General features: G+C 37.4%; 1 protein-coding gene across 2 annotated transcripts; it reads left to right on the plus strand.

Annotated features, from left to right (window-relative positions):
- Window positions 1-20082: 20082 nt before the first annotated feature.
- Window positions 20083-23954, plus strand: LOC136206985 (uncharacterized). 2 transcript variants are annotated; one of them, XM_065998216.1, is made up of 6 exons: window positions 20083-20320; window positions 20740-20901; window positions 21734-23005; window positions 23088-23153; window positions 23254-23452; window positions 23586-23954. In XM_065998216.1, exons 2-6 carry the CDS (start codon window positions 20899-20901, stop codon window positions 23654-23656), a joined length of 1611 nt encoding a protein of 536 aa, XP_065854288.1. In that variant the 5' UTR covers window positions 20083-20320; window positions 20740-20898; the 3' UTR covers window positions 23657-23954. The 2 variants fall into 2 exon arrangements, with proteins under 2 accessions (XP_065854288.1, XP_065854286.1); XM_065998214.1 differs by having other exon boundaries at window positions 20087-20320; window positions 23085-23153.

Genomic DNA, 23954 nt, shown 5'->3' on the forward strand with positions numbered 1-23954 from the left:
TCTTACAGTTTATATGCTGAGTAAATAAAACAATCAACACAAGCACACACACACACACACACACACACACACACATATATATATATATATATATATATATAAGAGAGTTAGAAATTACTCAGTATCACTTATCCTGGTTCGGCCTCTCTGCCTACGTCCAGTCCCCAGAGTCCTCCGAGCTTTTAGAATCCAATACTGAGCTCTTTAAGGGTAGAGTACAAACCGATTACAGGCAGTTGAATATGCAAGAGTACCTTCCTCTATTCGTCTACTCAACTCCTACTAAGTGCTACAACCCAGCACTTAGATTTCTCTACTTCTAAGTACTAAATACCAAGTACTCAGCACACACGCTCTCAATATTACAATTGATCACACACTTGTTCCTTTTAAAACAAGGAACACTTTAGATGATTACAAACAATCAATCTAGCATTTACACAGAGAATGGAAGATTGGTGTAAGCTTTCTCTTTTGTTTTGAGTGCTTTGAATCTGTATCTTTCTCACTTGTAATTTTCTGTAAATCGGCAATTTTCCAAATGAAGTCCCTGTCCTTTTTATAGTTGAAATGTGAGGGACAAATCATTTGAATTTTGATTTGTCCGTTGAGTCAAAACGGCTCTTTTGGGGGGACAAACTTCTGGTCAGCTTCAGATGTGCAGGCCAATCCTGTCTTCTGAATTCTTCAGACGTCAGATTTGTCTTTTTGCCCATCATAGACATTTTGAACTCAGTTTGCATCTGTTTGCTAAACTCTTTACACATAGAATCGTCAGTAGCACCAAAAATTATGTCATCTACGTAAATTTGTGCAAGTATGGTATGTTTACCCTTTTTCTTAATGAACAAGGTTGTGTCAGCTTTGCCTCTGACATAATTCCTGGTCAGCAGGAAGTTGGTCAACCTCTCATACCAAGCTCTTGGAGCTTGCTTTAGGCCGTATAGGGCATTTTTGAGTTTATAGAAGTGGTTTGGGAATTTTGGATCTTCAAACCCAGGAGGTTGATTAACATATACCTCTTCGTTTATAACGCCATTAAGAAATGCACTTTTAACATCCATTTGATATAATTTAAAGTTCATAAAACTGGCATAGGCACACAGTATACGTATAGCTTCTAACCTAGCAACAGGTGCGAAGGTTTCACCGTAGTCAATACCCTCTTGCTGACTATAGCCTTGGGCTACAAGTCGGGCTTTATTTCTAACTACGTTGCCTTGTTCATCTAATTTATTTCTAAAGATCCACTTAGTTCCTATGGTCTTTTGGTTCCTAGGTTTAGGTACTAAATCCCATACCTCATTTCTTATGAATTGATCAAGCTCTTCTTGCATGGCGTTGATCCAGTATTCATCGTGCTCAGCATCAGCAAAATTCTTTGGCTCATATACTGAGACGAAGGCAACATTGCTGAGATACTTCCTAAGCTGATCTCTCGTCATCAGCTTGTTGTCAGCAGCATCAAGAATGGACTTTTCTGAATGTCCTCTTGGAATTTTTATTTCCTTGGGTAATGTTGAGTTGTTTGGAACAGGTGTTTCCACAATCTCTGCAGGAATAGATTGGTCAGCAAAGGTTATTTCCATCTCTTGCTTACCTTTGGTCAGCCCTTGTATTGATGACTCAGAGGCTCCATTTTGATCAGTGGAAGCTGAGCTTGGTTCATCTTCAGTGAGCTTAGTTGACTTTCCTGCAGGGTCAGCTTCATCGAACTCAACATGGACAGACTCTTCTACAACCTGAGTTCGCTTATTAAATACCCTATATGCTTTGCTGTTAGTTGAGTACCTTAAAAAGATCGCTTCGTCAGCTTTGGCATCAAATTTTGCAAGACTTTCTTTTATGTTGAGTATATAACATTTACACCCAAAGGCACGAAAGTAGCCAATGTTGGGCTTTCGTCCTTTCCAAAGTTCATATGGGGTTTTCTTAAGAATAGGTCTAACTAAAGCCCTATTTAGAATATAGCATGCTGTGTGGACATCTTCACCCCAGAAATACTTTGGAAGACTAGTTTCACTCAGCATTGTCCTAGCTATTTCGACAATTGTTCTGTTCTTGCTTTCAATAACCCCATTTTGTTGAGGTGTTCTAGGAGCAGAGAAATTGTGGTCAATACCACTGGTTTCACAGAATTCATCAAACTGTTGGTTTTTGAATTCTCCACCATTGTCTCTTCTAATGTGAGCTACTTTTAGGTCTTTGTCAATTTCAAGCTTTTTAATCAATGTGGTAAACATCTCAAATGTTTCATCCTTGCTACTCAGCAAGATGATCCAAGTGTACCGAGAGAAATCGTCTACAATGACCAAGGAAAATTTCTTACCTCCCAAGCTGAGTGGCTGGATAGGTCCGAAAAGATCCTAGTGTAGTAATTCCAATGTTCTCTTGGTTGAGACAATATTTTTACTTTGAAATGACTTCTTAGTTTGTTTGCCTTGCTGACAAGCTTTACACAATTGATCTTTTTCAAATTTAAGTTTGGGCAATCCCTCAACTAGTTGCTTTCTAGCTAATTTGGCAAGAAGGTCCATGCTTACATGACCAAGTCTTCTATGCCATAGCCAGGAGTTATCCTCTTTAGACACTAAGCATATGTTTTTAGAAAACTGTTTTTCTAAACTCAGCATGTATACATTGTCTACACGAGGGGCAGTTAAAATCAATTCGTTTGTTTTTCCCTCGAGTATTTGACACTTAGTATCATCAAATACAACCTTTCTTCCGCTCTTGCAAAGCTGAGCTACACTCAGCAGATTGTATTTGAGACCTTTAACTAAGGAGACTGACTCAATAGTTGGGTTACCTCCGATAGTACCTGAGCCGACTATCTTACCCTTCTTATTGTCTCCAAAGCTTACACTTCCACCTCGTTTAAGCTCTAGTGTAATGAACTGAGTTTCATCACCAGTCATGTGCCTCGAGCATGCGCTGTCTATGTATCACAGTTTTGATTTCTCCATGCATCTCAGGCTTACCTGCATTTTAGATTATTCATCTTTAGGTACCCAATTCTTTTTGGGTCCTCGTTTGTTAGCATAAACAGGTGCAAAGTCATATTTTAACTTATGATGGCATACTTTTACAGTGTGGCCTTGTTTACCACAGAAGTCACAATATGTTACCCTTTGAGGGTGATGCTGAGTGTGGTCTGCATTATTATGCTGAGCGTGCCAATATACCTTAGTGGTTTGTCCTTTTCTTCCGTAGAAGTCACATTGGACAATCCGCTTGTTAAACCAACACACATCTCTTGTGTGTCCCTTTTTTCCGCAACAGTCACGCTGAGTGAACTGTTTATGCTGACCAGTACTTGGGTACTCAGCATGGGTTTTATTTTTATTTGAGCCTTTTATTTGACTCTGTAGGGTTGTAATGTCCTTTCTTAGTTTCTTTGACTCAGATTGGACTTCCGTGATAAACTTATGCATTATTTCCATGTTACTATGTAAATCTGAGTTGTCTTGGAGGAGATATCGGAGGTCACTCAGCTTGACCTCTTCAATATCATCACACCGCCTGCTAAGTGATTTTATTTTCTTGTTACATTTCTTAGTTAGCTTATATAAATCACTCAGGGCATTGACCATCTCATTTCTAAACAAGAGTAAGGGTGTTACCTCATTGTTGTGTACCTCCTGCTCAGTTTCATCAGAGAGGTCAGCTTGCTCAGATTGAGAGTGATCAGCATCATCGGCCATGAAGCATATGTTTGCCGTTTCATTTGCATCAGCTTCGGATGATGTTGACTCATCACTGTCACTCCATGTTGCTACCATTGCTTTCTTGTTTCCCTTCTTATCTCTTTTGAGGTTTGGGCAGCTTGACTTGATGTGCCCAGTTTGGTGGCACTCAAAACATGTGACAGACTTGGAGCTGTCCTTCTTGTATTTGTCACTGGACTCAGCTTTGTATCTGTCATTTTTTCTGAATGGCCTTCTGCTGTTCTTTTCATTCTTCCTAAACAGCTTCTTCATTTTTCATGTAAACATGGCCATTTCCTCATCGTCTGATGAGTCAGCTTCGGTCGAGTCAGCTTTCATGACAAGTGATTTTTGTTTCTTGTCTTCTGACTTTTCTTTCTCTTTAGCTTCAAAGTTTTGCATTGAGATCTCATGAGTCAGCAGAGATCCGATTAGCTCGTCATACTTGTATGTAGTCAGGTCCTGAGCTTCTTCTACTGCAGTTTTCTTAGCTTGCCAGCTCTTGGGTAAGCTTCTCAAGATTTTCTTCACTTATTCTTCTTCGGTGAAGTTCTTGCCGAGTCTTTTTAGCTCATTTATAATATTAGTGAATCTAGCATTCATGCTGGAGATATCCTCGTTGTCGTTCATTTCGAACAGCTCATACAATCTCATGTGTTGATTCACCTTTGACTCTTTGACTTTGCTTGTACCTTCATAGGTCACCTCGAGCTTTTTCCATATCTCCTATGCTGACTCACAACCTGATATTTTATTGTATTCTGTAGCATCTAAAGCACAGTGAAGCATATTGATAGCCGAAGCATTATTTTGAAGTTTTCTAATGTCATCTTCTGACCACTCAGTTTCACTTTTAACAACTTTCTCATTGTTAACAGTTTTATATGGCACGTATGGGCCTTAAACTATTGCAAGCCATGCACTCATGTTTGTGGCTTGAATAAAGTTCTTCATCCTATTCTTCCAGAATGTATAGTTGGATCCAAAGAATAGGGGAGGCCGACTAATAGATAATCCCTCACGGAGTATCTGTGTTGTTTGGTTCCCTGAAAGGAAACGAGTGTTGTTCTCAGCCATTTATGGGGATCCGGTCAAGATAGTTATATCTTAGAGTAGTGAGCTTAGGCTCTGATACCACTTGTTGGTCCCGTGTGATTAGTTCCAAGGGGGGGGGGAGGGTTAGGAACTAATATAACTTTTTCGCTAATTTATCTTGCTCACTTAATTATTTTGATGAGTTGATTAACTCATCTTTGGTCAGCTTGGCCGAACTTAGTGTAAGACAGCTTTAGTCAAATGCTGACTAAGACTGTTTTACTTGAGAATTGGGAATTGACACTAGTGTGGTCAGTTTCCAACTCAGCACTCCAATTACTCAGTGTCAACTTCTTACAGTTTATATCCTGAGTAAATAAAACAATCAACACAAGCACACACACACACACACACACACACATATATATATATATATATATAAGAGAGTTAGAAATTACTCAGTATCACTTATCCTGGTTCGGCCTCTCTGCCTACGTCTAGTCCCCAGAGTCCTCCGGGCTTTTAGAATCCAATACTGAGCTCTTTAAGGGTAGATCACAAACCGATTATAGGCAGTTGAATATGCAAGAGTACCTTCCTCTATTCGTCTACTCAACTCCTACTAAGTGCTACAACCCAGCACCTAGATTTCTCTACTACTAAGTACTAAATACCAAGTACTCAGCACACACACTCTCAATATTACAATTGATCACACACTTGTTCCTTTTAAAACAAGGAACGCTTTAGATGATTACAAACAATCAATCTAGCATTTACACAGAGAATGGAAGATTGGTGTAAGCTTTCTCTTTTGTTTTGAGTGCTTTGAATCTGTATCTTTCTCACTTGTAATTTTCTGTAAATCGGCAATTTTCCAAATGAAGTCCTTGTCCCTTTTATAGTTGAAATGTGAGGGACAAATCATTTGAATTTTGATTTGTCCGTTGAGTCCAAAACGGCTCTTTTGGGGGGACAAACGTCTGGTCAGCTTCAGATGTGCAGGCCAATCCTGTCTTCTGAATTCTTCAGACGTCAGATTTGTCTTTTTCCTGCAGACTTTGTTTTCTTGCGGCAGTTGTCTTTTAGCAACGAACAGTTGACCCATCATCTTGGAATTTGGCTTTTGCGTAATTCAAAGCTACTATTATTGGTCCAGACAGTTGTCGAGTTTGTCTTTTAGCTAACAGATCATTCATGCTGTCTTGTTGATCACTCAGCTTTACTCTGATAGGAACTGTCATTGTTTGCTTGCCAAAATTCATGCTGAGTCTTCTTTCACTCAGCTTCCTAGGTCAGCTTCGTTTTACAATACTTTGTTCTGAAGCATAGTTCTCTTCTTTGATGCTGAGTTCCAATCTTCACTCAGCTTTATCTTCGTATGTTTCTCTAGAAGATTATTTTTCTTCTATGATGCTGAGTACAACTTGTGTAGTATCATGCTGTCTTTTATCCTGTCTTTCTTTTATATATATATATATATATATATATTTAAACTTAACATTGAACAAACTGATTAGTACAATCAAATCAAAGCACTTAACTTTAATTGTCTCTTAATCATGGATTAAACTTAAATGATTTGTCAAATCAAAATCTTGTGGAAAGGTGTTTCAACACACACCACTAAGGTGTGCTGGCACGCTCAGCACTAGGGTGCTGACCAGTCAGTGAGACATCCTAAACGGAAGGTCAGCTGTGACTTCTATGGAAAGAATGGACACAATGTCCAAGTATGTCGTCATAAAATGAAATATGATGCTTTACCTATTGAACCTAACAAGAAGGACCCAAAAAGAATTGGGTACCTAAAAGTAACTAGCTATATTGTCGGTAAGCCTGAGGTGTGCTGAGAAGTCAAAGATGTGGTACATTGACAGCGCATGCTCGAGGCATATGACTGGTGATGAAACTCAGTTCATCACGTTTGTGCGTAAACGAGGCGGAAGTGTAAGTTTTGGAGACAACAAAACGGGTAAGATAGTAGGGTCAGGAACCATTGGTGGTAATCCTACTATTGAGTCAGTCTCCCTAGTCAGCGGACTCAAATATAACTTACTCAGCGTAGCTCAGCTATGTGACAATGGGAGAAAAGTTATATTTGATGACACTAGATGTAAAATATTCGAGGGTAAAACAAATGAGTTAATTTTAACTGCCCCTCGTATTGATAATGTCTTTATGCTGAACTTAGAAAAGAAGTTTTCAAAAACTGTATGCTTAGTGTCAAAGGAAGAAAATTCCTGGCTATGGCACAGGAGACTTGGTCATGTAAGCATGGACCTCCTGGCCAAATTAGCAAGAAAGCAATTGGTTGAGGGACTGCCAGAACTTAAGTTTGAAAAAGATCAATTATGCCACGCTTGCCAAGCTGGAAAACAAACCAAACAATCTTTTCATAAGTAAAAACATTGTCTCAACTAAGCGTCCATTAGAGTTACTACACTTGGATCTCTTCGGTCCAGTCCAGCCACTGAGCTTGGGTGGAAGAAGATTTTCCTTGGTCATTGTAGATGACTTTTCTCGGTACACTTGGATCATCTTGCTGAGTAGCAAGGATGAAACCTTTGAGACATTTTCAAATTTAGTAAGAAAACTTGAAAATGATAAAGACCTTAAGTTAGCTCACATCCGAAGTGATAATGGTGGAGAATTCAAGAACCGACAGTTTGTTGAATTCTATGAAACCAACGACATTGACCGTAATTTTTCTGCTCCTAGAACGCCTCAACAAAATAGGGTTGTTGAAAGGAAAAACAGAACCTTGGTTGAAATAGCTAGGACAATGCTGAGTGAGCATAGGCTTCCAAAGTACTTTTGGGGAGAGGCTGTTAACACAGCGTGCTACATTCTTAATAGGGCTCTAGTTAGACCTATATTAAAGAAAACCCCCTACGAACTTTGGAAAGGACGAAAGCCCAACATTGGATACTTTCGTGCCTTTGGTTGTAAATGTTTTATCTTAAATACCAAAGACAGCCTAGCTAAGTTTGACTCAAAAGCTGATGAAGCTATCTTTTTAGGCTACTCAACAAACAGCAAAGCATACAGAGTTTTCAATAAACGAACTCAAGTCTTAGAAGAGTCAGTACATGTTGAGTTCGATGAAACTAACCCTGCAGGAAGATACCAGCCGCTGACCGAGGATGATCCGCACTCAGCACCCGCTGACCAAGAAACAGCCGCTGAGTCATAGCCTCAAGGGCTGACCAAAAGTAAAAGTGAAACTCAAATTACTTTCACTGACCAAACTACACCTGCAGAGATTGTTGAAACACAACCAGCATAAGACATCAATCTACCAAAGGAGATAAGAATACCAAGAGGTCACTCAGAGAGTGCTATTCTTGATGCCGCTGAGAACACCCTGATGACGAGGAATCAACTCAGGAGATACCTCAGCAACGTAGCATTCGTATCAATCCAGGAACCAAAGAATTTCGCTGAAGCTGAGTATGATGAATTCTGGATGAATGCAATGAAAGAAGAACTTGATCAGTTCAGAAGAAATGAAGTATTGGATCTAGTGCCAAAACCAAGAAGCCAGAAGACCATAGGAACAAGATGGGTCTTCCGCAACAAGCTGGATGAACAAGGGAACGTGGTCAGAAACAAAGCAAGACTTGTAGCTCAGGGCTACAGTCAGCAAGAAGGTATTGACTACGGTGAGACCTTTTCCCTAGTGGCAAGGCTCGAGGCTATTAGAATTTTATGTGCATATGCAAGCTATATGAACTTTAAATTATTTCAAATGGATGTTAAAAGTGCATTCCTTAATGGAGTTATAAACGAGGAAGTTTATGTTAATCAGCCTCTAGGGTTTGAGGATCCTAAATTCCCAAACCACGTTTATAAGCTCAAAAAGGCTTTGTATGGTCTCAAGCAAGCACCACGTGCTTGGTATGAGAGGCTGACCAGTTTCCTGCTTACTAGAAATTATGTCAGAGGTAGAGCTGATACAACCTTATTCATTAAGAGGAAGGGTAAAGATACCATGCTGGCTCAAATATATGTTGATGACATTATTTTTGGTGCCACTAACGAGTCAATGTGCAAGGAATTTAGTAAGCAGATGCAGACTGAGTTTGAAATGTCAATGATGGGAGAACTCAATTTCTTCCTTGGACTTCAAATCAAACAAGGGAAAAATGACATCTTCATCAGTCAAACTAAGTATGCTAAGGAGATATTGAAGAAGTATGAACTTGAGAATTGTAAGTCAATATCTACCCCAATGGGCACTGACACTGTCCTCTGCGCTGATGAGAATGGTAAGTCAGTAGACAGTAGATTGTACCGAGGTATGATTGGTTCTCTACTTTACTTAACTACTAGTAGGCCGGACATTCAGTTCTCGGTATGTTATTGTGCTAGATATCAATCTAACCCTAAGGAATCTCATTACATAGCTGTAAAAAGAATCCTTAGATATTTGCAAGGCTCAGTGAATGCAGGTTTGTGGTATCCCAATACTCATGATTTCACACTCATTGGATACACTGACGCTGACTACGGACAAGACAAGCTTGAGCGAAAAAGCACCTCAAGAGGATGCCACTTTCTTGGGAGCTGTCTTGTATCCTGGTTCAGCAAGAAGCAGGCGTCAGTAGCCCTGTCAACCACTGAAGCTGAGTACGTTACTGCTAGAAGCTGTGTTGCTCAAGTCCTATGGATTAAGCAACAGCTTGAAGATTTTGGAGTTCGGACTAAAACAATTGAAGTCAAATGCGACAACAAAAGTGCTATTGACTTATCAAAGAACCCAATCCAGCACAGAAGGATGAAGCATGTCAGCATAAGACATCACTTCATTAGAGATCACGTACTCAAGGGAGAGATCAAGCTGACCTATGTCCCAACGGATGAGCAGCTTGCTGATATCTTCACAAAGCCACTGGCTCGTGAGCAATTCAACATACTTAGAGAAGCCATTGGTATGTTTAATCCTCTTCAATAAATTCCAAGTATAGTATGCATGCTGAGTGAATTACCATGCTGAATGATTTATGCTAAATCAATTACTATCACATGCTGAGTAGATTTACATGCTGAGTGTTTATCTTAAGCTGAGCAACTAAGCATAAGAATTATTCCTTTGCGTAACAATTGTCTACTCAGAATCTTAAATGTTTGAGATCCTTAACACTGAGTAAAGATCCGTTGCAAACTTTAATGCAAAGCACGCGAATTAAATAGCCACCTAGGATGACGTATGTGCTATAATTAGAAAACACACGCGCCGTATATGTCATAAATGCCAGAATCTTTGTCGATTGAGAATCTCGAGGTCAAATTGACAATCCAACGCTTTAGATCAACTCAATACCTCTATAAATAGTGGACGAATTCCCACTTTTATCTCTTTACGCTTAGAAAACTTTGGCATTCCAATTACTCTCTCTAAAAATTCCCAAACTTCCCAAAACTTCTCTGAGAATATGACGAACGTTTCTCTGAATATCTCCGGTGCTGGTTTACCTGACAACCGCTCCGATGAAAATCCCAAATCTCCTACCCAGCGTGACCACGCTAAGGTCACAACACCAATCAAGAAAGCTCAAGCTGTCCAAGCCACCTCTTCGAAGGGAAAACAACAGCAAAAGGACAAGGGCAAGAAAGTTGTGGAACGCACCTACTCTCAGGTCTTCGAGAGTGTGAAGGGGTGTAAGATTGATCACTCGCGATGGTTTTCAAGGGGATCCGTGGACGCCAAGAAACCCTTTTGTGAGTGGATCAAGAATAATGGTTGGACCGAGCTGTTCTCAGTTCGTGATGCTACTTACCCTGAGCTGGTAAGAGAATTCTACGCCAACCTAAAGATCGCCGATGATAACCGGAACTACCTGGCTTCTAATGTTCGAGGGAAGGACATTTTCATCAACCCTGCATATCTTGCCTCACTGTTCAAACTGAAAAATGAAGGAGCTATACTTCGTAAATCAGGTGACCAAGATAAAACCAACTACGTTCAGACCTTCTGTAAACCTGCTGGTCATGTAGGTGAAATCTCGAGTACCTCCATGGGTCAGCATCAAAAGATGGCCCATTACATACTGATAGATTTCCTTTTCCCCAAAATCAACTACACCAACTCAGCAACCAATTTTGAGCAGTGTTTCATATGGCACATGCTGACCTACACACCGATAAACATGCCCGTCTTCATAATCGGTGGGTTTCTACGAAGTACAGGAACCCTTAGGTTAGGTTCCTATATCACCCGAATCCTCAAGGATCACAATGTGGACATGGTTGCGGAAATCCACACTTGGAGAACCGAGATTACAGCTGCTGCCCTATTCGGTTTGGCATATGATCAACCTATTGTGCCGAAGAAAGGAAAAGGGGAAGTTGTCCAGAAGGCTGAGGGGGCAGTGACTCGAAAGGGAAGAACTCAAAGAAAGAGGAAGGCTGTCCAGAGCACCTCTAAAACTGTTGCTTCTGCCCCAAATAAGCTTAAATTTGTATGCGGAGGAACTAAGCCTCAGATTCAACAAGAACAGGGTGGATCTAGGTCAGCTGAGAAAAGACCTAGGCAAGCTGAGACTGAGGCAGAAGAAAGAGAGGTTGATGAGCAACCATTAAGGAAGAAGAAGAAGCTCAATTTTGAGTTAAGACCTATCGATGCACTTCCGACTGATGTCGTCGTTCCTCCTAACTCACACTATGCATAGAGTTAAGGCATTGACACTGAACAATAGTTAGATGATCAGGAAGAACAAGACCAATCGGGTGGTCAGTTTATCGAGGAAGAAGAACTGGATGAACAGTTTGAGGAAGAAGAACTGGATGATGAGCCTGATGAAGAAGAAAGTGGCCAAGATGACACTGAGGAAACAGCAGATGATGGGCACATTGAACCAATCAACACTGAGTTGGTTGACGAAGAAGAAACTGGGCACACAGCAAATGCTCCCGCTGATCAAAGGGAAGCATCACCTATTGACTCTATTGAGTCCATTCCTTGTGACCCTAATCCTCCAAAGCTAAAGAGACTGAGAAAGAAGAAAGCATATCGAGCACCCGTCATTGACCTCATGGGTGACTCACCGCTGAGGGATGAGATCTCTGACCTTACAGATGTACACCTTAGGTTCTTCTCCAACCCTCTTGAGTCTCAACTAGAGCAACAAGAAAATCAAGCCTTTATTTCTCAGCCGAAGGAACATGCCGACTTAACTGCTTTCCCCAGCCAAAATGATGCCGAGCAAGTGCTCGAAGATTCCGCTCCTCAACACGTTGAGCAAGCCAAGGAATTACCTGCTCAGGTGAACACTGAACTTACTCAGCTTCCACAATCTAGTCAGCTTCAGCCTGGCCCTGAGCAAGTAACACATTCTGTCGATCCTCCACTTCCACAACTCCAAGTGCAGAATCCAATCCAGTCAGTTTCTACTGGAGATCCTAACTCAATACCAGCAGCTGATAATGCTGGCACTTCAAATGTTGAGTAGAACCAAACACCGCCTCTATTCGGTTCTACTCCTCCTCCGGCATCAGGGCCAAAAAATGATGGATCCTTTAGCTATCTAAATGCATCTGAGTCTGGTCGAAGAATTGTTGACTCAGCTCAAGCTCTTATCCAGGACATCCATCAAATAAGTAACAATTCCGCTGGGTCAGTTACTGTTGAGCCTACTCAACTTTCGTCTGTCACTCAGCTTCTTACTGAGATCAAAGGTCTGAAGGATCTTCTGAGTGTCATGACTTCATTGCAATCTCAACAGCCCAGGTAGGACTCTATAACAAAGCTGGCCGAACTCCAGCTGACCATGGTAAACCACATCAACTCTCTACAGGGTGAAATTCATCAATTGTCAGCTGCGAACTCAACATATGCCACTTCTGCCGAAGTACATCATCTCTTCAGCCAGCTTCATACTGAGCAAGAGAAAACCAATCACCAACTCTCTTCCTCCTTACAATGCTCCATTGAGCAAATTAGCGAGGCTGTGCGTCTGCTAAACTTAAGCAAGGAAGAGATGGAAACTAACCAGCTCAAAACAAATGAGATACTGAATACTCTCGCGTTACTTTCAACCACGTGCGACACACCAACGCTCAACGTGAGTATTTTGATTCGTCCCTGCTGAAGATGTTTCATCAAGCTTTTGCAATGCTCACGGACAGCATACACTGGGTTGCAAAGGCTCAAGCATATGTTCTAAGTATGCTGAGTGCTGCTGATGTCAGGATTCCTCGCGCTATTTTGGATGATGGTGTTCCCATCTTTGATGGCATAAATACAAGCACGCGCAAGCTGAAGGCATTCTCTAAACGCCTAACTAAAGCTGCCATTGAAGACACTTTCATTACTCCTCCTGCTGGTGGTGGCAAAACGAGGGAGAAAGTACAAGCTCAAGGAACCCAACATTCAGAAGAAGCTTCAGGTAGTCAGAAAAGACAAAAGGGAAAGGGTAAAGCTAAAGAGCATGAAGCACAACTCAACTACAAGAAGAAATAGCTTTAGCTTTACTAGGACTGACTAGATGTCATTTTGTTAAAACTTGTAGTCTTTCCCTTGTGTACTTTTGTTGTGCTGACCCTGAATACAAAACTTTGATGCATCTATCTTTTTAAATTAACCAATCTTATGTGATGCTTACTTATGTTTTGTATTGAATAGTTAATCGCATCTTTACTAAATCAACTGTGCTACTTGTCTACATTGCTTTATGATTGCATGCTGTGTTGATCAAAATGTTGACCGCTTTTATATGTCTTCTTAAACACATTGAACAAAGAAATACTCAGCGCTCTCTGATATATAAATCTTCCGCATAAACTGAGTTAAATAGAATATATTCCATGAGCTGACCTAATTCTGAAAAAAACTGACCTTAGACTTACTTGAAATGTTTAAAGTAAATCTAAGTCAGCCGCTCAACCCTTACGGGGGAGTATACTGAGTAAGATAAGGTCAACAATCATGGGGGAGCTCAACACTGAGTTCTTGACTGAATATTTTTGCCAACATCAAAATGGGGGAGTTTGTTGAAACACCTTTCCACATGATTTTGATTTGACAAAATTATTTAAGTAATAATAAAAATATTCTAACACATTAAATTTAAATGCTTTGATTTATTACACTAATGTGTTTGTTCAATGTTGAGTTTAATTGTTTACAAGACATTAAGATTAAAAAGCCCAAAGGCCCTTAAAGTGGAAGTCAAGCCCAAGTCAATACATCAAGACCATTGCCCAAGAGTTCAAAACGAAGCCGTATCAAGTAAAACGACGACTCAGCGAAAGAAGGATCGAGAAGCCTTCGAAGCAAAAGCTTCAAGTGGAAGCTGCTGAGTTGGACGACAATGCAGTCTGGACAGCGGCAGACAACGATCAACTTCTAGAAAAAGTAATTCTACTTTGGGTAAAGTTCAGAAGGCGCAGGAAGCTGTCTCGTGGACTTTGCCTTAAATGTCGAAACATTCTGTTTCAAGGACGAAAAGCTGCCGTGGACAGAAGATGCGTGAATCCTATTGGCCAACGACGCTGAGCACGCCCAGAGTGACAATGACAGGAAGCCGTTTTCCTCCAATGGTTATTTCGAAATTCGAAATGACCAGGTGCCTCAAGTGTCACTATATAAAGGCCATCCATTTGCTTCAATCGATGCAGATCTTCAATTAGTCGAAACGCTGACCAAATTCATACTTGAAGTTTCTGTGAGAAAAGCAAAGCAAATACCTTACACCAATTTCTATATTATTGTGTAAAAGTCTAGAGTGATTTTCAATCATCTAAAGTGTCTTAGCAATTGTTGTTTAGGGCAAACACTTTATCATTTCTAGAAGAATAGAAAGGAGAGGCTGAGTACTCGGTTATAGTACTCAACGGTAGATATAAGAGTGAGTAGATGTATAGAGGAAGGTACTCTTGTTATACTCAGCTTCTATCTGTAAAAGGTTTCGTGCTCTACCTTTAAAGAGCTCAGTAGAGAATTCAAAAAGCTCGGAACGAGTTCCGGGGACTGGACGTAGGCGGAGAGGCCGAACCAGGATAAGTCTGCTGAGTAATATCTTTCTAACCCTTAAACTCCTTTAATATATATTGCTTGCTGTAAAACTGACTAAGTAAAGAACTCACGCTGAGTTAAGTCTACTAAGAAGCTGAGTTCAGGAATAGACTCTAAGTGCTATTTCCTGACTCAAGTAAAAGAAGCAGACTTAGTCACAAGTTGACTAAGCTTGTGTCTTGAATATACTTACTGACGTTGTGTAAACCTTTTCATAAGAAAAGAAGTCAGCTTTAACGGACAAAATTTTAAATAATTCCTACCCCCCCCCTTGGAACTAACTTGTCACGTTATAAGGGACCAACAGAGTGGTTTGGTTGGAAGATTTGTCCTTTGTGTGCTTGTTGTAGAGATTTTCTTTGTGTTGGTAATTTGGCTTTGTGAATTATTTATCTCAACTTTATTGTGTGATTGAACAATTGTGATAACATTCTATTAATTGGTGTTTTTGTTGATTGGGTATTTGATATCTCCCTAATTTATAGTCTTTTACGGAGTAATTTAGCTTGTTTTAATTCAGTTTTTGGCTAATTCTGATATTAATTTGATAGTTTATAGTTAATTTTAGTATTTTCCCTTTTTCATGGCATGATTAGTGTTTTCAGGGACCTTGGGGGACCATTCGAGCATTTTTGGACCTGACCAAGGACCATTGGAGCATTTTTAGACTATCCAGGGACCATTGGATTTCGTCTAAGTGGTGGTGTTGGGTGACGTTCGGGTTGAGACCGAATAACCTCTTCTTGCCTCCGGCGGGTTATGGGTGGGTATTTCAGACCTCGAGCTTGAGTTCCTAAATGGAGAGAGCCAACTTTCTCATACTTGCTTGATGCCTTTCATTTTGCTCTTGAAGAGTGTCACTCAATCTCTTCATGAAGGACTCCACCTCTTCAAACCTCTTATCGTTGGACTCCATAGCTTCTTGTTAGGGACGTTGTTAAACCATTACTAAGAAGAAGTCTCCGGGAAGGAAAATGACTCAGCTCTGATACTAACTGATACAGATTGAAATCAAGATGATGATTTTAATCTTAAATTCACAAAGAAGTTTCTTCTCAAGCAGGGCCGGCTCTAGGGGGAGGCCGCCTAGGGCCTCCGATCGGAATTTTTTTTAAATTTGATAATTATTAAAAAAAATATGGTTAAAATGAATATAGATTTAAATATATGATAAAAGATACTGACGGGCTGAATAGTAAAGACATAGTGGATATGTTTATAAGGGTGAGAGTTCGATTCTTTAGATCAGCATTTTTTTGTTCACATTTTCTCTTATTTTTTATTTGTTTCTTTGACAACACGAATGTATAAATTATTACTTTTATATTGTAGTTATTTTTAAATTTTTTTATTTTTTTAATAAATTACAAGATGAAATTCACTTATAAATTGTAATTTGGTGCAAAATGTTATTTAGACTCTGATTTATTTAAAATTATAATATTTGACCACTAATTTATTATTTGATCACATTTAGACCATAAACTATTACTTTGTTATTGTAGTTATTTTTAAATTTTTTATTTTTTAATAAATTACAAGATGAAATTCACTTATAAATTTTAATTTGGTGCAAAATGTTATTTAGGCTCTGATTTATTTAAAAATTTTAATATTTGACCACTAATTTATTATTTGATCACACTTATACCATAAACTATTTAAATTGATGAAATTTCACTCAATTTTGATGATTCTTTGAATCAACATTTATTAGTTCATTTTTTCTCTTATTTTTTTTCTTTCTTTTGACAACACCTATACTGATTTTTTTTGAACTTTTTTTCATATTTGGAAACAATGTATAAACTATTATTTTGTTATTGTAGTGATTTTTAATTTTTTTATTTTTTTAATTACAAGACGAAATGCACTTATAAATTACAATTTGTAATTTGGTATAAAATATTATTTAGACTCTGATTTATTTAAAGTTTTAATATTTGGCCACTAATTTATCATTTGGTCACATTTGAACCATATACTATTCAAATTGATGAAATTCTACTTAATTTTGATGAAGTCTTGATAAAATTGTTTCCTTATGATGTGTGATGATATTTTAACATATGGGCTTGACATGCCGTACGTTTTAAAGTTGATTTACCTAAATAATTAATGAGATTAAAACAAGAAAAAAAATTTCTAAACTAAAATTTATCAAGTCTAGTTATCAAAATATCATCATATGTCAATAATTCTATTAAGTTTCCATCCAAATTGGATTGAAATTTCACCAATTGGGATATTTCAGTGGCCAAATGATAAAGGCCCTGTTTGGGAATTAGCTGTTAGCTGATTACATTAGCTGATTTGGTTAGCTGATTTGACTAGCTGTTTGTGTAGACCCGTTTGGTAAAAATTAGCTGATTGATAATAGCGGTTTGTGCAAAAAGACGAATAAGGGCATTAATTTTGGCGCAGAAAAAGAGGGAGTCTATCTATTAGGGTTAAAGAAGTCCATTAATTTTAATATTGCAAAACGCTAATTGAAAAAGCTCCGTTTAAGAGCTTTTTCTAAATTAGCGTTTTCATCCCAAAACTCTCTTCCAAACCTCTCTCCACCAAACACTCCAATCAGCGGTTTCAGTGGTCAAACCTCTAAAGTTGGTCAAAACCGCTCTTTTTATCCCAAAACGCTCTTTACCAAACAGGGCCAAAATTTTGGATAGATCGAAATGACAAGATTCCTTTGATCAATCGATGTCCAAATAGTGATTTAAGCCTGTAATTCATAATAAATACGCGACTCAGCCAATTTTTAATCTCGAAGATAAATTCTTTTCTTTCTTTCCATAGAATCTTGCGATTAGGTTCGAGTTCATCCGTTCAAGATTAATTTCCAGAAATTAATACTTTGTCGTCTGCTTGCTTCTCGCATCGCATGACTGGTGAGAACAAACTTGATTTTAAATATATAAAAGAAAACTCGATTTTACATGTACACAAGGAAGAAGAATAATAATTCCAAAGCTTTATGTTATTATTATATGACTTGAATTGTAGTTAATAATTTATTGATTTTACTATTTAATATTTATTATTTCTAAAATAGTATTAGATTTAGATATGAAAAAAAAATGCACAATACGTCTAGGGCCCCCAATATGCTGGAAACGGACTTGTTCTCAAGCTTTTGCCTGAAGGAGTTAATCCCATGGAAGAACAAAGCTCTCAACAATGGATGCTATTTGATTCAAATTCATAAAATTTGTGGTCTCTTACAAAAGAGAGGCTTAAATATCTCACCCTAAAGAAAGTAAAAGACATAAATATCCACACTACGGTTACAATCAATTAACTAAAGATACGGGTAAGAAAGGAAAGAGAAGGATAAGGGGTATATTGCTAATTAAACCCACATGATAAAACATTAAAAATCATAGTGGCAAAACAGTAAGATCAGAAATGGTAGCAAAATAAAAAGTGGTCGGAATGTTGTTTTAAGCAAGCCACATGGCGTGTAGAGGGACCACGCAATGGCAGCCACAGGTGTGTAGAGCAGAATTTCCGTAGCTCTCCCTTTTATTATTGTATGTGTTGTCGGATGTAACAGAACGCACTCCATCACACGAGTCAGTATCAGATATGTCTTCATCACCAAATAAATTCCTAAATAAACCGAGCTTGAAACTCGGCTTGAGCTTGTTAATTTTATGTCTAAGGCAACCATAAAGAGGCCATAACTCATCTCGATTACAAACTAACAAGTTTGGTTACTGAGATATCACCTCCTTTCACTTTTCTGGTATATATTACTCTTTTTAATAATTAATCTCGTAAAACATCTTTTAAATATGTATTTTTAATTAAAGTTTATCCTATACACTAAAATTCAAACTCAGAGAATTCTAGTTTAATCAAATTTATTTGAGTTTTTTAACAGCTGAAGTTAATATTAATTGATGATTAAATAATAATTATAATATATTTAAAATACTGAAAAATGATGTTTAGATAAAATATTAATATTGTAGTTTGAGAAAGTCCAAAATTTCCAATTACTGTATACTGATAATTAGTTGGTGCCATGTTCTCACAAGATTAATATTTATAATTTTAAATATAACTTTAGTAGTGTTGATATTTGCATAAATAGATATGATATTATTCTAGAGGAAATTTATAATGGGAATAATTTTAGAATAATAACGATAAATATTAGTAAGTAATTATTAATGCATAAAAAAACACACAAAAAAAAAAAGGGTTAAGGTGCAAAATACCCCTAACGTTTTGAGTCAAGAGCAATTTTACCCCTAACGTCTAAAATGGTGCAATTTTACCCCTAACGTTTGTAGCCAAGAGCAATTTTATCCCTAACGTTGATAACTTGGGTCAATTTCAGACATTATTATAAAACACAAATATTTTTGTTCCTTATTTTACACAAATTTCATATCAATTCGTTCTAAAAAAAAGGATTCCATGTTTTTGTAATTTAATAGTAGAATTGAAGATTAATATTTATAAATTCGGTGAATTTTTTTTTTGTCTAATTCGTACAAAAGATAGTATTTTTTTTTATTTTTTTCACATCCCAACATATATTTGTGATTTGTTAGTGTTAAAATGACGCACGGGTAAAGTGTAGATGGTAAGATTAATGACCGAGCAGACAGTTTGATGAATTATTTCTGAAATTGACCCAAATTATCAACGTTAGGGGTAAAATTGCTCTTGACTACAAACGTTAGGGGTAAAATTGCACCATTTTAAACGTTAGGGGTAAAATTGCTCCTAACCCAAAACGTTAGGGGTATTTTTGTACCTTAGCCAAAAAAAAAAACACTGATAGAAACAGATTAAAAATTTCAACATAAACTAAATTTTAGATTTAATATTAAACTTGACAAGTTTTATTTATTTTTACCTTAAACTTTTAAATAATCTATCGCACACTTATAGTTGGCTTTAAAAATCTATCACACATCTATAGTTGATATTAAAAACCTATCATACACTTAAAGTTGTCTCATTCAGACCTCTTGTATACAAAATCATTAATCTGTCATCTTTGATATATAAGGTGACATACAGAACGAACTAATACACTTATATATATATATATATATATATATATATATATATATATAGCAAACATGCTATCTCCTCTGTCAAAAATGACAAATCAACAATTTTATATGAAAGAGGTCAGAATAAGCGAACTTTAAATGTGTGATAGGTTTTTAATGTTGACTATAAATGTGTGATAAATTTTCAAATCAAAAATTATTTTTAATGTTGACCGTAGGTTTTTAATGTTGACTATAAGTTTAAAGTGTTAATCCACAAAACTTACTAAGTTTTAAATTAAAACATTTACCTAAGTTTTACTGAAAGAAGGGGAAACGCATATCTTAAACAGAAACACTGGTACTCGAGCTTACCGGTATCTTTATGCACCCGATAAAAACCCCATCCCTTTCCAACAAAACTGCTAAAATCTACTGAACTAATCCGCTCCCTGGATCTCGCCGAAAACACTGTCCGTACAATCGCCGGCGCGTTTGCCGTTCTATCGTTTCCGGGATTATTCTCGATCTCCGATTACAAATTAGTACGGTTCTCAAAACTTCAAACGTTTTTTCTCCCATCTGTATTGAACTGAATGTCCTACTGAATCATTTCGCCTTTCCTTTTGTTTTATATTGTGGCTTCTTTTCGCATGATTGCATTTACCATTTGTTTGGGTTTCCTTGATTTTTTTTTCCCAAATACAACCTAAATTTTAGGGTTTTAGGGCTCGTCTGTTATCTTTTCCCGCTATTGAGAAACAAAATATCCTTGCTTCAATTAAGGTTTATGGTAGCATGTGGCCTTGTTCGATGATATGTGTATTATCTGGGCCTTGAATATGCGCAGGGATTTAAGATTTGATGATCCTGATTTATTTTCGCTTTTATATTTGCTGCAACCAAATAGAAGTAGTTAATGATACTTTTTTTTTTGGTTTGTCTTTTTCTTTTCTTTGGTCAGATAAATGGAGTGGGCGATTACTTTTCCGCTATAGAATATACTAGTATCTTTTTCTTTGGATAGGTAAAGTTGGGCTGCTAATCAAATTGTTGGGTCTAAAAAAGGTTGAAATATCGTAGCTTACTCACTGCAAATTCTGACAGGGAAAGGAAACTAGAAATGGTAAGTTTCTTGTACCTATTAACAGATTTAAACTGAAAGTTACAATTTTTTGTTTGCTTTTATTAATGTTATAGTTTATTTATTAATGTGACAGTTTACTTTGAGTCTGCAATTTTGGTTATTGAGCTTTTTAGAGTATGCTTTTATTGTAATGAAGGGAAGCTTTTTGTATTAAATGTTGTGTACTCAGTTGAATTTGGTATCATTTCTCAAACCTGTATTTCCTTGTGCTCTTGAATCAGCATATTTGATTTGAACATTTTTTTTTTGTCTCATTAGTTTTACAGAATTTTGTTATTAGCATAAAGTTTTGAAGAATTTTGTATTTATTGAGGATATGAGGTCTTAGTTTCAGACAAGGATGGACTATTGCATTTTATTACAAGTTTTAGTGTAAAGTGTTGATGTATGTTGATGACAGCAAACCTATCTTTGGTTCCTTAATAACTTAAGAGAAATTCTCATTTGCTTTTAAACAACTTTTATAGTTTACAAAATGACAGGTATAGTTGTAGGCTTTCTTCATATTTCCATTATGAACAGAACAACATAGTGATTTTAAAAGGTAGGTGCTAATAATTATTAAATTGTTCCGTAACATGAAGTTCTTGGAGGTCTTAATTATGTATGGCTCATCTAATGGATGGGAATTAAAGTACATTAATATAAGTTCTCGTTGCTTGTGAAAATGCTGCAGTGATTCGATTTAAGCTTTGCAAATAGTTTTTTTTTTTTGTTGTTGCATATATGCTAAAGAAATTATGTTCTTCTTGTTCTCTTGGTGATATGATGTTGATGTAAATGAATTTTGTATGATGGTCGGACTTTCCAGAATCAAGGATTTTGGATGACAAAAGGTACTGGCTCCATAAATGATGGTGAGGTCAATTATGATAATTCATCTAGGGCTGAGATGAAGCGTTCTCATCAGTGGTTTATGGATGCTCCTGAGGCAGAGTTATTTTCCAACAAGAAACAGGCTGTGCAAGTTCCAAACAACAACTTATTTACAGGATTATTAAATTCAAATGTTTCTCCATGGGCAAATCCTTCCAGTTTTCAGTCAATCTCTGGTCATTTTTCTGAGAGGTTATTTGACTCTGATACAGCAAGGACGGCCGATTTTGATGATAGAAACATTTCTATGATTAACTCAGATAAGTTGAACCCAGATAGGAAGGTGGAGGAGGATTCGTTTTTGAATGATTCCTCGTTTGGTTTATCCATCGCTCACACTCTTGAAGATCCGAGATCAGCTTTAAATTTTGGTGGGATTAGAAAAGTGAAAGTCAGCCAGGTGAAGGAATCTGAGAATATAATGCATGTACCAAAGGAAAATGACTACAATAGAGTGAATAGTGATAATGCTTTATCAACATCTCATTCGTATGACAGGACAGATGATAATTCTATATCCGCCTGTCTTGCTTATAACAATGGAGACGGCAATATTATGTCACTGGGTGAAAGCTATGACAGGGAGAGTAACATTTTTATTTCAATGGGGCAACCATATAATAAGGAAGACGACAGCATATCGATTAGTCAAACATACAAAGAGAATAATAGTATTGCGGCAATGAGTCATGAATTTAGCAAGGGCGAGAATAGTATCATATCTATGGTTCAAAACTACAAGCCCGATGAAAATACCATATCTATGGGGCACCTGTTTAATAAAGGAAATGATAGTACCATTTTAATGGGCCAAACCTACAGCAAAGATGATAACAACAATTTGTCTATTGGGCAGTCTTATCATAAAGGAGAGAGTACTATAATATCCTTTGGAGGTTATGATGATGATGATGATACGAATCCAGCAGGAAGACTCATATCCAGTTATGACTTGCTAATGGCTCAGCCTTCACTTCAAAATTCAGAAGTATTAAATGATAATGATGCGGTCAAATCTAATGCGGACACACTCGCATCTGTTGCACATACAGTTGCGTCTGGAACTGAAAATCCTCCTAAGAAGAAAGAGGACCCAAAAGCATCTAAGAAGGTTTCTTCGAACAACTTCCCTTCAAATGTCAGAAGTTTACTATCCACCGGTATGCTGGATGGAGTTCCTGTCAAGTATATAGCATGGTCGCGGGAGGTAATTCCGAACTCATATTTATATATTTGGGCGTGCTTGTGCTGTGATAACATTTTTTTTCTCTTCTTGTGCATCTTAGAAGGAACTCCGTGGTGTTATAAAAGGTTCTGGTTATTTGTGTGGCTGTCAGACATGCAATTACTCCAAGGTCAGCATGCTGTTTGTATCTAAGTTTCTTAATAAATCCATCTTCTGGATAGTTTGTTGATTGTATATATACTCAACATAGTAAAGATTTCCTTGAATAGGTAATTAATGCATATGAATTTGAGCGTCATGCTAATTGCAAGACGAAACACCCAAATAATCACATATATTTTGATAATGGGAAGACTATATATGGCATTGTCCAAGAGCTACGGAGCACACCTCAGAATATGTTGTTTGAAATTATTCAGACAATAACTGGATCTCCTATCAACCAGAAGTCCTTTCGTGTTTGGAAAGGTGATGCAGATAATTCAATTCAGTTAAAATGCTCTATTTTCAGATTATCAATCCTTCATCTGCTTGCTTTTCCTTTTGATTTTTGCTATTTATTCACCATGCCTTCCCTGCAACATGTTTTACTACTTTACAGAATCATTTTTGGCTGCAACTCGTGAACTTCAACGTATATATGGAAATGACGACGGAAAACCACCATTTTAGAGCAGCCTAACTCAAGTTGCAGGATAGTATCAGTTTTGTTTTGTGCATACAGGTGATCTTTTTTGGCCTTGTTTTGTACTTGATGAGGGTGATTGCACTACTAACTTGAGGGAATGAGTGTATGCAAATTTGGGAACTGGGAATCTTTTTGGAAGTAGGAAAAAGGGGAAATATTTTTATTGTCATGGTTGAATTTTGGATGTATAAAGCAGCACATAGCCCATTTACTGATGGGAAAATGAAATCAAACATATGTGCTGCTTGTTAACGAAGGAATTTTTTTTTTGTTATTTGTCTA

This window comes from Euphorbia lathyris, chromosome 9 (genome assembly GCF_963576675.1).
Source record: "Euphorbia lathyris chromosome 9, ddEupLath1.1, whole genome shotgun sequence".
NCBI lineage: Eukaryota > Viridiplantae > Streptophyta > Magnoliopsida > Malpighiales > Euphorbiaceae > Euphorbia > Euphorbia lathyris.

Excerpts from the sequence above, each read along its gene's own strand:
- LOC136206985 (XM_065998214.1), top strand. Across the intron at positions 23,154-23,253 it reads AGACATGCAATTACTCCAAG|GTAATTAATGCATATGAATT; the intron begins GTCAGCATGCTG and ends TTCCTTGAATAG. Across the intron at positions 23,453-23,585 it reads GTCCTTTCGTGTTTGGAAAG|AATCATTTTTGGCTGCAACT; the intron begins GTGATGCAGATA and ends ACTACTTTACAG.